General features: G+C 38.7%; 1 protein-coding gene, 1 long non-coding RNA gene and 1 other non-coding gene across 6 annotated transcripts in view; 1 reads left to right on the forward strand and 2 right to left on the reverse strand.

Moving 5' to 3' along the window:
* LOC111183469 (uncharacterized) overlaps positions 1 to 18025 on the forward strand; it is a 19535-nt gene extending 1510 nt beyond the window's left edge. Inside the window, exons 2-3 of one of the 3 annotated variants that reach the window (XR_016388066.1) lie at positions 142 to 219; positions 300 to 8692. This is a non-coding gene — a long non-coding RNA (uncharacterized LOC111183469). The other 2 variants (XR_016388065.1, XR_002647025.3) reach the window with 2 other exon arrangements.
* On the reverse strand, positions 299 to 423 carry LOC115801543 (small nucleolar RNA SNORA27). Its single transcript, XR_004021843.1, has one exon. It is a non-coding gene; the product is annotated as a small nucleolar RNA SNORA27 (small nucleolar RNA).
* PPA1 (inorganic pyrophosphatase 1) overlaps positions 13257 to 18290 on the reverse strand; it is a 36801-nt gene continuing 31767 nt past the window's right edge. The window contains exons 9-11 of one of the 2 annotated variants that reach the window (XM_022590787.3): positions 15353 to 15422; positions 14190 to 14229; positions 13453 to 13602 (exon numbers count right to left, since the gene is read on the reverse strand). In XM_022590787.3, coding sequence (XP_022446495.1) covers positions 13571 to 13602; positions 14190 to 14229; positions 15353 to 15422 — 142 coding nt within the window. In that variant the 3' untranslated portion in view covers positions 13453 to 13570. Of the gene's footprint in view, positions 13603 to 14189; positions 14230 to 15352; positions 15423 to 18290 lie in introns of both variants that reach the window. The other variant, XM_089897603.1, reaches the window with a different exon arrangement.

The following is an 18290-nucleotide window of genomic DNA, read 5'->3' on the forward strand; positions in this document are numbered from 1 at the left end:
CTGTGGTAACCAAGCCCGAGTTCATACCCTAGGAAGTGGCAAATCACTTCCAAACCAAATCATTGGTTCCTTCACCTGCATTTTCTCATTTAATTCTGAGGACAGCCCTATGAGATTGGTATTATTACTCCGATTTTACAGATAAGAAAACTGAGTCAAATGGAAAGATGAATGATGCTTTTGGATGGGAAGACTCTATCATAAAGATCTCAATTTTCTGTAAGTAAAATTACAAATTTAACCTGATTCCTATAAAAGAACTAATAGGATTAATTATTATGTGTGTGTTTTTATTACAGTTTGTTTCCTCTGACAGGTTACGAGACACACCCCGTTTACTTGAGTTTTAAAAGGGTATTTCCTTTGCCCCACTTGAATGACCAATAAAGACATAAGTCCAGTTGGCAAAGTGAAAGGGGAGTGTTATGTGTGTGTTTTTTAAACTACCCTGTTTGTTCCTAAAATTCAAATGGAAAAATAAACAAGAATAGTCAGAAAACAGGCTCTGAAGAAGCAGAACAATGAGAGGGATCTAGCACTATCAGATATTAAAACATTATAGATCCTCAGTAATTAAAACAGTTTGGTACTAGTGCACAAAAAGGCACACAAACCAATGGAACGAAGTACAGATATAAACTCAGATACATGCAGAAATAAAATTAAAGTGGCACCTGGGTAGGGGGAGGGATAAACTGGGAGATTGGGATTGACATATACACACTACTATATATAAAATAGATAACTAATATGGACCTACTGTATAGCACAGGGAACTCTACTCAATACTCTGTAATGACCTATATGGGAATAGAATCTAAAAAAGACAGGATACATGTATATATATAACTGATTCACTTTGCTGTACAGCAGAAACTAACACAGCATTGTAAATCAACTATATTCCAATAAAAGTTAATTTTATTTATTTTTTTGTTTTTTGCCCACGCTGCGTGGCATGTGGGATCTTAGTTCCCCAGCCAGGGATCAAAGCTGCGCCCCCTGCATCGGAAGCAACGAGTCTTAACCACTGGACCACCGGGGAAGTCCCCAAAAGTTAATTTTAAACAATAAAATTTTAAAAAGATAAAATGGCACCTGGCAACTCCAACAATACTCAGAGGGGGCTGGATAGGCAAGCTCACCACCTTCCCCCTCCTTTCATCTTGTGGGTCTTCTGCATTGAGTGTGAATCCTGCCCAGACACATTTGAAAGGGGTCAGGCTATGTTCTGAGGCCTCTCACCAGCTTTGACTAAACCAGGGGAACTATGTCCAGAGGGCTTGGAACCCCGGTGTGCACACCTGGAGGCACAGGTTGGCCCCGGTGCAAGTTAATGATGCAAGTTAATGCGTTGGACTACCGGGCCTTGTTAGAAGCCTGGCTGTAAGGTAAGAGGCTTCCAAACCACAAGGATGACTTGGGGGACTCAGGAGGAGGGAGGGAGCACACAGGCAGATTCTCAGGAGAGCTGCAAATTTCATTTACCAGCTGGGAAGCCTTGGTCAAGTTGACAAATGCCCCAAACTACAGTGTACCCACCTCTAAAATGGGTGAAAGAGGCATTGTCATGCACGTAAGCAATTTTTTCAGAGTACGTTTTTAAGAAGTGTTTCAATTATGTGCTTAAAATAAATAAATAATAAAAGGGTTGGGACAGTTGGGTTGTCAAGAAAACCTAAAAGTTGAATTTATAAGTCACATGCCACATCAAGTAAGTTCCAAATGATTCAAAAATATATATATTTAAAAATGACACCATAAAAGTACTAGAAAAATTTTAAAAAAGCATGGATGAATTCCTTATAATCCTGGAATAGAGAAGGCCTTTCTGGCTATGATTGAAAAGCCAGAAGCCATAAAAGAAAAGATTGATAAATTTAACCACAGAAAAATAAAAATATTTTATATGGCAAAACAGCAACAGTGATAACACTGTAAACTCAAGACAGATGACGAGAAAAAATATGTGTAATCACATCATAGGCAAGTGAAAAATTAAAAAGACTGTTGTTAAAAAAAATAGACAAGGAGAGAATCACAATTATCAGGAAAGGAAATACACATGGCTTTTAATCATAATAAACTCATAATAGAAATATAATAAATACAGAAAATAACAAAAGTTAATAAATTTAAAACTCACTGAGATACCATTTTCACCCATCAGGTTGGCAAAAGTCGACCCGTTTATTGGTGGCGAGGCTGTTGTAGAGAGTAGTCAAGGAAGGCCCCACCAAGGTGCCATTTGGACAGGACCTGAAGGACATCTGGGGGTAACATGTTCCAGGCTGACAGCACAGCATGTGCAGAGGCCTCAAGGAGGAGTGTTCATGGCAGCTTCCAGGAGCAGCTGGGAGGCCAGCGTAGCCAGGCAGGGTGAAAAGGGAAGTAGTAGCAGGAGGTGAGGTGAGAAAGGTGTGGGGTAGGTGGTTAAGAATTGGGAAGGTTCTGAGAGCTTACCTAATGAGTTAGCCAGGCACACTTCCACGGATACTGGCAAACACGAGACTCCTGGGCCAGAGACAAAGGATTTTATTACCTCAAAGCCTGAGCTTCATGTTTGTGTATTTTGCACTTGCCCCCCAACAAGTACTCTGGGGTGATGCAGAGCAGCCCAGGTGGATGCTGCCCATAGAGTGGATTTGCATCACAGCTGAAGAACCCAGAGCTTAGGGAGCCCCAGTCTTTCATAATGGACTGCAGGCAAACCTGGCTGACTTTTGACCCAGATGGAGACAGTATTACACTGGACAGCAGACAAAACTATCCCCTGCCTCAGATGGAGAGTCTCTTCCAAGGCTGTTCTTTATATGAACGTCCTTGAAAAGATAGTCGAAATAAAGGCCTCCAGTACCTCTGCTCCAAGAAGTGCAGAAATATGAGATTCATAGAGAATTGTCTCCCAACAGGGGCAAATCTTTAGAGCCTTGTAGGCCACTGTGAGGACTTTAGACTTTCTTGTGAGTGATCTGGAGATGGAGGGTTTGAGCAGAGGAGTTTTATGTAATTCTTCTCCCCACTCTATTCTTATTCCCCTATGCATGCTCAACATTAGGTTGACAGGCACTCAGAAACTGAAATGGAGACTGAAAAGCAACTGTATTAGGGTTCTCCAGAGAAAGAGAACCAATAGGATACATAGATTTGTATAAGAGGAGATACATGAAGGAATTGGCTCACTCAGTGATGGAGGCTGAGAAGTCCGACGAGCTTCGATCTGCAAGCTAAAGAGCAAAAAAGTCGGTGGAATAGTTCAGTCTGACTCTGAAGGCCCGAGAATCAGAGGGCTGGTGGTGTTAGTCCTGGAGTCTGAAGGTCCTAGAGCAAGGAACTCTGATGTCCAAAGGCAGGAAGGTGGATGTCCCAGCTCAAGAAGAGAGAGAATTTGCCCTTTGTGTTTTTTTTGTTCCATTTGGGCCTTCAACGGATTGGATGATGCCCGTCGACGTTGGTGAGGGGCACATCTCTTTACTCAGTGTACTGAAGCAAATGCTAACCTCTTCCAGAAACACAAGACACACCCAGAAATAATGTTTCACCAGCTATCTGGGTGTTTTTTATTCCAGTCAAGTTGACCCATAAAATTAACCACCTATTGGAATTGTCAACATGGGGGCCATGGGCACCCCCATGCAGTTTCAGGGGAGTAATGGGGATGGATGCTGGACTGGAGTGACCTAAGGAGAGACCATGAGAGGAGGAAAGGGGGCGGTGACCCTGGCCAGTGCCATTAGAAATGTGGCTGTGAAGGAGAGGAGAGACCAGGGAGCCGAAAGGGCATGCATGCTGAAAATTAATGATCCCTTGCTGCATTGAGCATGGTAAAAACTGGAACACCATCTGTGTTAATACATAAAAATTCATTCAATTCTTGAGAAGAATGTAAATGTTTAACCTTTTATCAGCTAGAGGATTTCATAAAATGTTGATTAGAAAAATCATTCTGAAAAGCAATCCATCTAAAATTTGAAGAGGTAAAAGTCTTAAGATTTCTAAATGTTTTCCCTTTGACATAATCTAGAGTGCAATTAGGAAAAAAACCTTAATTCTTCTTAAACTAATTGTATGTTTCCTAGTCTGTGCACTGTTGATGGGAATGTAAAATGGTGCAGCCCCTACGGAAATCAATACGGGGGTTGCTCAAAAATAGGAAATAGAATTATCATATGATCCAGCAATTCTTCTGGGTATATAACCCACAGAATTGAAAACAGGGTCTCAAAGAGATATTTGTATACTGATGTTCACAGCAGCAATGTTCACAACAGCCAAGAGGTGGAAGCAACCCATGTGTCCATCAATGGATAAACAAAATGTGATATACACATACAATGGATATTACCCAGCCTTAAAAAGGAAGGAAATTCTGATACATGCTACAACATGAATGAGCTTGGGGGACATGCTAAGTGAAAGAAGCCAGTCACAAAAAGACAAATACTATATAATTCCGCTTATACTAGATACCTAGAGTTCTCAGCTTCCTAGAGACAGAAAGTAGAATGGTGCTTGCCATGGCCTGGGAGGGGGCGGAAATGGGGAATTGTTTAATGGTTATAAAGTTTCAGTTCTGCAAGATGAAAAGAATTTTGGAGATCTGTTGCACAGCATTGTGAATGTACTTAACACTACTAAACTATACAGTACTCTTAAAAATGGTTAAGATGGTAAATTTATGTTATGTGTATTTTACGACAATTAAAAAAAACAGGGGCCTTCCCTGGCGGTCCAGTGGTTAAGAATCCGCCTTCCAATGTAGGGGACGCGGGTTCCATCCCTGGTCAGGGAACTAAGATCCCACGTGCTGCGGGGCAACTAAGCCCACGTGCTGCAACTACTGAGCCCGCACACCACAACAAAAGAGCCCGTGTGCCGCAACAAAGATCCGGAGTGTTGCAACTAAGACCTGATGCAGCCAAATAAATAAAAATAAATATTAAAAAAAATTTTTTTGAAAAACAAAACAGTTTTTGGTTTCACTTGGCACCTCCAGCACCTTCATCTTTCTGTGCCTGGTGTATTTTGGCATTTCCATTTTCTGCAGGGTTATTCCCATCCTTGCCAACATCGCCTTTTACCCTTTTCTCTCTCTCTTTTTAAAAAAAGTATTTATTTATTTATTTATTTATTTGGGTGCGCCAGGTCTTAGTTGCCGCACGCAGGATCTTCATTGCCATGTGTGGGATCTTCATTGCGGCGCGTGGGATCTTCAGTTGCAGCATGCATATGGGATCTAGTTTCCTGACCAGGGATCGAACCTGGACCCCCTGCATTGGGAGCGTGGAGTCTTAGCCACTGTGCCACCAGGGAAGTCCCTCCACTTTTCTGTTTGGGTCCCTGCTCTCCCTTCTTTACAGGGGTCTTTTCAGGCTTGGGCTCTGGCTTTGGAGACACAGGTTTAGCAGCTACTCTTGTATCTATTCATATTACAGGGTTAACCCAGCACCCACAACATACTCCCTTAATATTAGTAGAATAATTAATGATAGTTCTTAATTTAAAAACATTGGTCGAGGTCCCCAAGAAGCATTAAGGATGCAACAAAATAAAGATTCTTTCCTTACATTGCAGAAATTCCAGCCCCCTCCATATGTGCAAAAAAGGAAAAGAAAAGAAGCCTGAATGTGGAAGCTTTACAAAATTTTTGACTACTTTGAATATTGAATTAGAGTTCTCAGGGAAGTCCAAAAATACACATTTTAGTTTGTGGATACCCAATTATAGTCATATTTTGCTACATATTTATTTCCCTTTAGGAAGCAATGAAAGAATTTGTATTTTTTAGATTAATTCATTCAATATTTATGAAGTGCATGCTATATGTGAGGACATATGCTAGGTGCTCAGAATACAGAGGGGAACAGAAGAGATAGGGTCCCTGCCCTCATGAGTCTTGCAGTCTAGTGGTACTTGGAAATCATCTCCTAGATTTTTAATGGCCCCACTGGAGGGCGCTCTAGCACCTCCAGAGAGCCCTGGACCCTGCTTTGGAAACCACTACACCACTTCGTACTCCCCTCCACTGCCTCCTGTAGGGCCACCCAGCAAATGCTTGTGGAACATGTTCAAATGGCATATCACACCATGACCATTCCAGTATTTATAGAGGAGTCATGCATTCAATAAATATGCTTGGATATTTCCTAATGAGAAGGGTATGGCGGGGAGGGGGAGATATTATCAAACAGCATTGCAGATCATCAGGATTCCTTGAATACTTCTGTACCCATTACGGAAATAAGATAATAGTCCTTTCCAGTTTTAAAAACTGTTGGTGCCTCTCGAGGGCCTCCTAAAGTCCAGGGTCTCCTTAGCAAGCCCTTTCATTATCTGATCCTTGCCTACCTTTCTTGCCTGGCCCCCTTCTATTCTCCAACTTGTAATCAGCATCCCAGCTACCTACAACACATTAGATTTCAGGAACATGTCTCATGGAGTCGATTAAGAATATGTGTTCAACAATACATCTGTATTATCTTTACACCAGTTTAAAAGAATTGGGTAGCATCTATAAATAATAACATGAAATTTCAAAATGTATATAACTATGATCCCATACATACTTAAAAAATACTAAATTGTATATTTATATTCAGATAAATGTGTGTAAAAGCATAGAGAAAAATCAAGAAAGAGTCATACCGAACTGATAGTGGTTAATCTCTAAGAAGGGAGTAGGATTGACAGCAAGCAAGGAGGACTTTATCTGTAATTTTTGAATTTTTAACATATTAAGATTTGTGTATCTTCTTTGGAGAAATGTCTATTTAAGTCTTCCACCCATTTTTTGATTGGGTTATTTGTTTTTTTTTATATTGAGCTGCTTGTATATTTTGGAGATTAATCCTTTGTCATTTGCTTCACTTGCAAATATTTTCTCCTCATGCACTGTTGGTGGGAATGTAAATTGATACAGCCACTGTGGAAAACAGTATAGAGGTTCCTTAAAAAACTAAAAATAGAACTACCATATGACCCAGCAATCCCACTCGTGGGCATATACCCAGACAAAACCATAATTCAAAAAGACACACGCACCCCAATGTTCATAGCAGCATTATTTACAATAACCAGGACACGGAAGCAACCTAAATGTCCACCAACAGAGGAATCAATAAAGGTGTGGCACATATAACAATGGAACATTAGTCAGCCATAAAAAGGAACGAAATTGGGTCATTTGTAGAGACGTGTATGGACCTAGAGAGTGTCATACAGAGTGAAGTAAGTCAGAAAGAGAAAAACAAATATCGTATATTAACGCATATATGTGGAATCTAGAAAAATGGTATAGATGATCTTATTTGCAAAGCAAATAGAGAACAAATGTATGGATACCAAGGGGGAAGAGGGAATGGAAGGAATGGGAGATTAGGACTGACACATGTACACTATTGATAGAGAACAAATGTATGGATACCAAGTGGGAAGAGGGAATGGAAGGAATTGGGAGATTAGGACTGACACATGTACACTATTGATACTATGTATAAAATAGATAACTAATGAGTCCATACTGTATAGCACAGGGAACTCTACTTAATGCACTGTGGTGACCTAAATGGGAAGGAAATCTAAAAAAGAGGGGATATATATATATATATATATATATATGTATAGCTGATTCATTTTGCTGTATGGTAGAAACTAATACAACATTGTAAAGCAATTATACTCCAAAAAATTTAATTTTAAAAATGTTGTGTAATTTTAAAAATAAATAAAATACATTAAATCAACAATACATTAAAAGGATCATACACCATGATCAAGTGGGATTTATCCCTGGGATGCAAGATGGTTCAACATCCACAAATCAGTCAGTGTGATGCACCACATTAACAAATTACAGAAGGAAAATCATACGATCGTCTCAATAAGACGCAGAAGAAGCTTTTGACAAAATTCAACATCCATTTATGATAAAAATTCTCAACAAAGTCGGTATACAGTGAACATAATAAAGGCCATATATGATAAACCTACGGCCAACATCTGTAGGTTTATCTGAACATAATAAAGGCCGTATATGATAAACCTACAGCCGACATTAAACTCACTGGTGAAAAGCTGAAAGCATAGCCTCTAAGATGAGGGACAGGACAAGGATACCCACGAGATGAAGCACGTAGAGCCTATAGCATAGGGCCTGGCACTTAGGAAGTGTTCACAAATGGGAGCTATTATCATTTGCTGCTGTTGCTGTGATAGATGTTTGCTGGATTATCTCATGCTGATCATAACTACAACCCCATGAGAAATTTTTCCTGATCTCTGAAATTTACGACTAGAGCAGTGGTTTCAAACATAGGCGATGTTAGAATCACCTGGGGAACTGGTTAAAAATTAGATTCCACGGCTCAGTCCCTCCCAGTCCTTATTCTGTATTTAAAGTATATATATAATATATATATACATATAAGTATATATAATATATATCCACGTGTATATCCATATATAAGTATATATATCATATATATGTTACATATATGATATATTACATATATCATATATATGTAACATATATATGATATATAATATATATTACATATATACACATATGTATACATATATATAGAGAGAGAGAGAAAGAGAAGCCCCCTGCCACTAGCTGTGCTGAGCACTGTCCGCTGGTGTCCTTCTCCTACTTCATTTGATTTTCTTTAAAAAAATTTAAAATTTTATACTTGCTTTTAGAAAAACAATTCAAAGAGCATAGAAGAGCATAGAAGCTTACGGGCTTCCCTGATGGCGCAGTGGTTAAGAATCCGCCTGCCACTGCAGAGGACATGGGTTCGAGCCCTGGTCCGGGAAGATCCCACATGCTGCGGAGCAACTAAGCCCGTGCGCCACAACCACTGAGCCTGCACTCTAGAGCCTGCGAGCCACAACCACTGACCCCTTTGCCACAACTACTGAAGCCCTCGCGCCTAGAGCCCATGCTTCACAACAATAAAAGCCACCGCAATGAGAAGCCTGGGCACTGCAGCGAAGAGTAGCCCGCGCTCACCTCAACTAGAGAAAGCCCGCACACAGCAACGAAGACCCAACACAGCCAAAAAGAAAAACAAATAAATAAATTAAAAAAAAAAAAAAAGAGCATAGGAGCCTACAAAGTGGAAGGAAACTCCATGGGCCTGACCTCTTCCGCACGTAACTCATTCCCACTCCCTGAGATAACCAGTGTTGGCTGTGGTTTATTTTTGTTTGTTTGTCCCCAGAAATTGTCTATACCCATACAAGCATATCCATTAATGTGTCTCTTTCCCCACAGTGCTCCCTTTGTAAAAACATAAATAGGATCATAGGATAGAGCGGGGATTGGCAAATGGTTTTGGTAAAGGGTCAAATAGTAAATATTTTTGACTTTGCAGGTCATGTGGTCTCTATCCCAACTACTAAATTCTGTCTTCATTGTAGCTGGAAGGCAGTCACAGCAATTCATAAATGAAAGGGTGTGACTGTGTTCCAATAAAGTGTTTTTACCAAACCTCTGGCAGGCTGGATTTGGCCCACAGGCCATAGCTGGCAGCTATAGAGTACTACAACTTTTTCTCTTTTCACTTAGGTATTTTGAACATCTTTTCCATATCAGCCCATGCAGTGACTTCACTGACTGCTACATGTACGAATATTTAGCCATTCCTTAACTGGACTGCTGGATATTTTTCCGGGTTTTGCTATACTTAACAAAGCTGCCATAGGCTGTGTGCCTGGTTGACTATTCTTAGTCAACTAGAATGAAGTCTTAGAGCAGAATTGCTGACTCAAAGTATAAAGACAAATTTAAAATTTTGATAGAGATTGCCAAATTGCTCTCAGGCTTTTTTTTTTTTTTTTTTGCTCTCAGCCTTTTTAAAAAATTCAGATTGCCACATACCCTTGTGGTGTTCATTGCTTAATCTTATTTCTGGCGAATATTTTCTGTTAATTTAAAGGTTTTGTAATAACTAAGGGAAAGATCCCAAAGAGAGACAGAGGGAGCAATAAACTCTGTGGCAATCGACTCGAGTTAATAACTCTTCAATAAATACTTGCCATCATGAAGCAATTCGCACAGCACTCTTGTCAGTGTAAAGGCAAATTCCCTTTGGCCTAGACTCCCAGAAAGCAGTAAGGGCAGCTGTTCTAAATGTAAAGAACATTCTGTGCAGAAGCACAATATAAGCTCTTGCGTAGCAAATGTGCTGATTAGATAGGACATAATTGCCATTACAGCTGCAGCACATGCAGGCCTGGGCTTAGGGATGGTGAAAATGAATTTTGAATTTCTAATTGGAGTTCTCATTCAGATCCTTTATACAACTGGGCCAACGCTTCAGATTGCCTTACCTGAAAAACTGCATTGATCATGCAGTGTTGCTGAGATTACATTTAAAAATTTTTTTTAACTTAATTTTTATTTTATATTGGAGTGTAGTTGATGTACAATGTTGTGTTCGTTTCAGGTGTACAGCAAAGTGATTCAGTTATACATATATCCATTCTTTTTCAGATTATTTTCCCATATAGGTTATTACAGAATACTGAGTAGAGTTTCCTGTGCTGTACAGTAGGTCATTGTTGATTATCTGTTTTATATATAATTGTGTGTATATGTTAATCCCAAACCCCTAATTTATCCCTCCCCTCCACCTTTCCCCTTTGGTAACCATAAGTTTGTTTTCCAAGTCTGTGAGTCTGTTTCTGTTTTGTAAATAAGTTCATTTGTATCATATTTTTAGATTCCACATACAAGTGATAACATATGATGTTTGTCTTTCTCTGTCTGACTTACTTCACTTAGTATGATAGTCTCTAGGTCCATCCATGTTGCTGCAAATGGCATTATTTCATTGTTTTTTTATGGCTGAGTAATATTCCATTGTATAAATGTACCACATCTTCTTTATCCATTCCTCTGTCAATGGACATTTAGGTTGCTTCCGTATCTTGGCTATTACAAATAGTGCTGCAATGAACACTGGGGTGCATGTATCTTTTTTTTTAAAGGAAGAACCATTGTGTTGTATACTTTATTTTTTGTATTTATTTTATTTTATTTTTCAATTTATTTATTTTATTTTTAAAAATTTTTGGCTGCGTTGGGTCTTCATTGCTGCGCACGGGCTTTCTCTAGCTGTGGCGAGCGGGGGCTACTCTTTGTTGCAGTGAGTGGGCTTCTTGTGGAGCACAGGCTCTAGGCGCGCGGGCTTCAGTAGTTGCAGCACGTGCGCTCAGTAGTTGTGGCTCGCGGGCTCTAGAGCGCAGCCTCAGTAGTTGTGGTGCACGGGCTCAGTTGCTCCGTGGCATGTGGGATCTTCCTGGACCAGGGCTCGAACCCGTGTCCCCTGCATTTGCAGGCGGATCCTTAACCACTGCACTACCAGGGAAGCCCTGACTGATGTTTGTATTTTTTTCTTTTTGGCCGCGCCACACAGCCTGTGGTTCCCGAACTAGGGATTGAATCCGGGCCCATGGCAGTGAAAGCACAGTCCTAACCACTGGACCCCAGGGAATTCTTTCCCCTGATGTCCTTATAAGGGGAAATTTGGAAACAAGCACACAGGGAGAACACCTTGTGTACATTAGGGTTATGCTGCCACAAGCCAGGAACTATCAAAAGCAGGGAGAGGCCTGGAACAGACCCTTCCCAATAGTCTTCAGAGGGAGCATGGGCCTGCTGATACCTGGATCTCGGACTTCTAGCTTCCAGAACAGTGAGGCAATACATTTCTCTTGTTTAGCCCATCCAGTTTGTGGTACTTGGTTATGGTAGCCTAGCAAGTGAATACAAGAGTATTTTACATTCCTTACCTGAACAGAGGAGTGGAAGCTTTCTACAGAGGATCTCATACAGGAGAACTATTGCTGACATTTCTTCTGACTAGTGTTCTATCCCCTTTCCTTTCCATAAATTTGGGCGGATGATTCCTATTTATTGGACTAATACTTGTGAAGTCCCCCACTTTGTATAGTCTTTCATTAGAAAACATATTTCTTATCGTAACAAATCACTTCAGAAATCACATATTACAATGACTGAGGCAGCATTTAAAAGCAGAACTTACAAAAGGAATAAGAGAAATATTACTAAAATCTGAATGCTGATGTTTCTGGTCCTGGACCAGACAAGAAGGCATAGACCTGTTTTTCTCTACTTCTCCTGCTAAGCACAGCTATAGACCCTGGAGGTGACAAGACACAACCAAGAACTCTGAAAGGTGCTAAGAAGGCAAGCTGGTTTGGGCCCCCAGGACCAGAGAACAGCAGTGACAGGGCACATGCATCCTACCACCACCAGGAGGAGGAGAAGAGTCCTTCCCAACCCCTAACCTAGCAACAGAAGGCAGTCTAGATAGGCTCATTCCTCCACCTCCCCCATAGGGAAGGGGGGTCCCTCTGGTGGGCATGACACTACCTGGCAAGGGGGCTCATTGGGAGCCCAGGCAGAAATAAACAACCAGGGAGGCACTCTCCTTCTGCACAAGGTCTGAGACTCCCCTTTTCCACCAAGAGTTACCTAGGTAGGTGGGTGAGCTGAGCCTGAGGGAGAAATCCAGCTATGATGGGTAGACCAGTTCAGGAAGCTTCTTTATCCCTGTAGCCTAAGACTCTCCTCCTCCACCAAGAGATACTCAGCCCCCTCAGGCAGCACCAGCAGGAACCAACAGAAGCCCCAGTGGCACCAGATAAACCAAGCTGACCAAAATAACACTGCAAAGCTGCTGAAAATTAAACTGCCATTGAAACCACAGTCCACAAAAGCAGGCCAAGACCCATGTGCTAACCCTAAATAGGGTGATGCCTGCTAAAAGATTTAAATGGATCCTAGTGTCTCCTAACATAACAGACAAAATGTCTAGGATATTATTAACAATCACCCATCATAACAACAACCAAGAAAATCACAACTTGATTGAGAAAACACAGTCAGTGTATGCCAACACTGACCTGAGATTATAGAGCTAAATAAGTAGACGGGCTAGGATTAAAAACTCAGGTCTGCACAGCTCCAAAGCCACGAATTTAATCACAAAACTATCTTGGCTGATGGCTCACAATGGGATGATAGGAATTAGGTAAGAGTATAGTATCAAGACTGCTGTAAATATAAGGGATTTCATTTTCAGGTGCCTACAAATAAAGTCAGTTTTAGTCTAATAAATAAAAGTGAATTATAAGATCATTCACAGAAAACAAATACCAAACAGCACCCAAGCCTGCTTGGTAGTGTTAGGCTTAAGATTAAAATAAAAATATCATAAACCAAGTTTCAATAAAATAATTTTATTTCCTAACACATGGCAAACATATACATCCAATACGTACTTATCTTGGACATTTATTCACAGATGACTTCCAAACTACAACTGTCTTGATATTTAAGCAGGAACTAAAAGTTATCTTAGTTGATATGAAAGATGCTTTTAGATGGATAACAGTATGGATATATTGGATTGGTCACAGCAGAATTTGATTGATTAGTTCTATAAATTTAAAGCTTGGAAAAGTTACTACTTTTGCATCTAATGCTTTCAGACGAAAAGGATGCAGCAATATCAGCTTGTATTCCAGAGAAATTTCCTTAGTTTTTCTGGTGATGGAACCACTTATCCACTGTAGTCAGGGAAAAGAAAAAATTAGAATCCCTGTTAGGAATCAAAATTACACCCAACATATAACAATGAATAATATATTTGCTTTAATGTATCCTCCTATGGATTACATTAAAACAAACCTACATACATGCAAAGCTTCACTACAGCAAAAACAGGTAATTTACCAGTGTTTTCTTTTGGGCTGCTTTACTCTTCATGCTGATCCTATGGACATGCAATTCTCACAAGAAGAACCTTACAGAGAATTCTAACATCTAAAGGTGGAAAGAACTGTTTCCTGGGTGAAGCAGCCTGGGGCCAGATGGGGACGAAGAGCCCAGCCTGCTCCAACCTCCACAAGGCATCTACCAGGAACTCCGAGAACAGTGGGTCATGGTCATGCTGTCACAGCGGTGGCCCTAGATGTGGTAGGTACAGCCATTTTTCTTCCCACATATGCTACAGAACTCTAAAAATGCTTCTTCTCCCTGTCCTTCTCTTTCTCTGTATGTATGTGGTATATGTAAGACGTATCTATAGATACAGATGTAATTTTCCACACATATGCATAATGTTGAATGTAATTTTACTAGATATAGATCTTACCATCTGTTGGTATTGTGCAGGCAGGTTCATGTGGTGGTAACTAAAATAAAATGTTAAAATGTATTAGTCTAATCCCAGAAAAAGAATAAGCTAAAAAAGTATACTGATACAAAAATTAAAAGGAATCTAAACAGAAGACAACTATCCCAATTTTTAGGTCCTAAAAATAATTTACAATAGATAGTAACAATGCAGAGCTTGCTCTACTGCTAAGAAATGCTAACAAATTCAAACCTCTTACCTTTTAATGACATACAGGAGAATAAATAAAAATAAATTTGTTACAGCAGAAACTAACACAACATTGTAAAGCAACTATACTCCAATTTTAAAAAACCTGCTTTTTGAAATAAAGAATTAAAAAACCAACATATGTATATATAAAGGTTTTATATATACACACATATATATAAAATGTAGGCAGAATGTTCTCATTGAAAAGTTATGATTGTTAACCAATGGCTTATCCCTTCCAATTTATTTTATTCATCTCAACTTTGTTGTCAAAATTCATATACAAATAAAATAAATCTAAATGTATTGGCTTCATCATTAAATTGTCCTTTTCCCTTGTATTACCCTGTTTACAAGGCTGTAAAGTCAGACCTCATTTTCATTTGTTTTCCTTATTTAATATTGTAAATGAGAATAATTTTAGACAATCTTCAGTCTTTAGGTTAATACAAATCAGATCATTAAAAATAATACAAAAACAAAATTATTTCTTTGATGGACAGTTTACTTCCTCACATGAAATTCTCCTCTAGGACTATAAACCGCTCCTGCAATGGTACCTGAAATTTGGTAACTTTCTCATTCCTTGCTATGACCAAGTCAAATAAGTTCCCATTGGTACTTTTGTGAAAAATGGCTTATGATAAGTACTCAGGCACTTGGGTTACTTAGAACATTCTGGAGTCATTTTGATTTTTACAAATTGTCCTACTTTGTTATCTGCCCAATATAGTGTTGGCTAGGACCCTCCTCAGGTTTCCCCTCAGTCAAATGTCTACTTGTATTTATGGTTTGTAATTTCAAGATCTTACATTGTAATATGTGTACAGGACATCCTCAAATATTTATTGAAGGTACTTTCCCTCCCCATTCAATACCCCATTTTTTGGCCACCAGGCGTGTTCTTTTTCAAGGAAACCTTTACTTACAGCATCCACAATGGCTTTGGCAGCATCAGGATCACACTGGAAGGGGCTCTCAAACACTGTGGTATTCATGCTATTGAACAAAGGAAAATTGTCATGAGTCACAGTAACAAAAACTTCTCTCTTATTATTAATAACTCTCTCTTGTTAAAAATAACAAGTTGAAGGTGGTAGGCCAGATGAGATTCAAGTCTGGCTTAGTTGAAAGCTTTCTCACCTATATTAAATATTCTAATTATTTAATATACAGCTATTCTTGTGGTCAATTTTACTCAAATCCCTTAACAAGTTCAGATTTTAAAGTATGTGATTGAATGCAGTGTAATTCTCAATGAAAGAGCTAAGATGCAAATGAAAATGACAAACATATCTTTCCTAATTAGATAAAATGAAAAAAACAAAAAACAAAAAAATCCAGTTTCTGTCAGTGTTGACATCTGAGATAGACACTCCTGGCAGGAGTAACACCTGGTTCAATATTCCTGAAAAATAATCTGGTAAAATGTGTCCACAACAAAATAAAAAAAGAAAAAGTAAGAGACAAAAATAAAAAAACAAACAAAAAAATGTGTCTAAAACCTTTTAAAAAGCACATACTCTTTGATAGATAAATTCCACACCTCAGAACTCAGAGATTTAAACTATGATGTACAAAGATGTTCAACATACACGATTTCACTATTGGTAAGAGTGAAAACTTGGAAGTAACCAAAATGTCCAACAACAGGGATGATTAAAAATGATTTATCCATGAGGTGGAATATTACACAGATGGAATGTTATATAGTAGGAAAGTATTACATTCTTAATGACATGAGAAATGCTTATAGTGTTAACTTTTTTAAACCATAAAACAAATTGTATATACAATATGATCCTAATTATTTTTGAAAATATTATACTTATACACAAAGGACTGTAAAAAGGAAAAACTCTAAATGTTAATAAGAGTATCTATGGAAAAACTGTGATTAAAATGATTTTTTAAAAACATTTTTTGGTTAACTATAGTTCAAAATTTCCTATGTATTAAATTATTGTGTATTATTATAACATGGGTATGATCAGAAATATTCTATTAAAATGAAAAATAAATATCTTCAGTTACCTGCCACTTAACATGCATTAAGCCCATTTCCATAGAAATAATAGGACACCACAAAATAGAGAAGTTATTAAAAGCAAAGTCTCATGATTGTACATTTTCACACAAATGTGTAACTGTGCTCAGTTTTTCTTGTTTGTGGAGAGACAATGTTTGCATTTTACAGGACATTATTCTGACTTACAGAACAGAAGATTCCTGAGAATTATTTTTACATTAGGATTTTCTCATAATCAGAAAAAAATCTTACTACCCAGATAAACTGACATGTATAAAAAAAAGTAATACACATATATAGTTAGAAAATTCAGAAAGTCACAAATTGAAAGCCTCTCTCCCTCCCATCTCCAAATGGTTGTCTCCAAAGGCAATCATTATCTATAGCTCTTGTTTCCCTCCAGAAAAAAAAATTAAATATAAACAGATGCTGGGGTGTGTGTGTGTATCTCACCTTGCATAAATGGGATCATACTAAATATACTACTATGGACTTTGCTTTTCTCACTTAATATATTTTGGTTGTCTTTCCTTATCAACATAGAGAGAACTTTCTTTTTTTTTACTGTGACATATACTGTTCTATTATATGGATGTGCTTAACCATTACATTTTGGTTGCTTCTAACTTTTTGCTATTATAAATGACACTGCAATGAACATCCTTATACATAAATCTTTTGGGACTATATCTATAGGATACATTCCTAGTAGTGGTTCTACAAAGAAATACATGCATTTAAAATTTTGGGCTGAATATTGTCAAATTGCCCTTCACAAAGGTTGTACCCATTTAAACTCTCACCAACCATATAGACAGACAGATAGATAGATAGATAGACAGATAGATAGATATAGATATAGATATTCTTGCCATCCCGGCTATCATTTAATTTTTTTAAATTTTGCAAAGCTACTGGGGGATAACACTATCTTTCTGAGCTGCATTTTAAATTATAAAATGAGGACTTCCCTGGTGGCACAATGGTTAAGAATCTGCCTGCCAATGCAGCAGACACAGGTTCAATCTCTGGTCTGGGAAGATCCCACATGCTGCGGAGCAGCTAAGCCCATGTGCTACAACTACTGAGCCTGCACTCTAGAGCCCACGTGCTGCACCTACTGAGCCCGCGTGCTGCAACTACTGAAGCCCGCACGCCTAGAGCCCATGCTCTGCAACAAGAACGCCACCGCAATGGAAAGCCTGCGCACCGCAACGAACAGTAGCCCCCGCTCGAGACAACTAGAGAAAGCCCGCGCACAGCAACAAAGACCCAACACGGCCAAAAAAAAAAAAAGAATAAACTAATTCCACTACGAATGAAATAAACAAATCCTGAAAGAATTTATTAAAAAAAATTATAAAATGAGACTGTACATCTTATCTGTAAATTTTCTTTTTTTATCTGTTCCTCTCCTTCTATTGAATTATTCTTTTTCTTATCAATTAGAATAAGCTATTTATAAATTAAGGAATTTAGCCCTCTGTCATGTGTTGTTTAAGCAGAAACTGGGAAAAATTGTCTCCTGATACATAAAAAAAATAATACCACAAGTAAATCTTTCTTTTATGGATTTTGAGTTTGTCTTCTGTTTGGAAAGGTCTTCCCTATTACAAGCTAATGAATAAATTCACCTATACTTTTTCTAGAATTTTCTCACATTACAATTTATCTGTCTGTAATTAAATGCTGATGTAAGACTAGGGTTACAAACCCTAGTTTGCAGCCAGCACCCAGTTAACATGTGGATATAAAGTAGTTGGAGGTAAGAACACTGGTGCTGGGTTGCTTGCACAGGGCACTTGTGGAGCACCTGCCTGGTTACAGCACCTTTCCAA

Source organism: Delphinapterus leucas, chromosome 16, assembly GCF_059928025.1.
Source record: "Delphinapterus leucas isolate spDelLeu-1000000601 "Yukka" chromosome 16, BTC_Dleu_Yukka2, whole genome shotgun sequence".
NCBI lineage: Eukaryota > Metazoa > Chordata > Mammalia > Artiodactyla > Monodontidae > Delphinapterus > Delphinapterus leucas.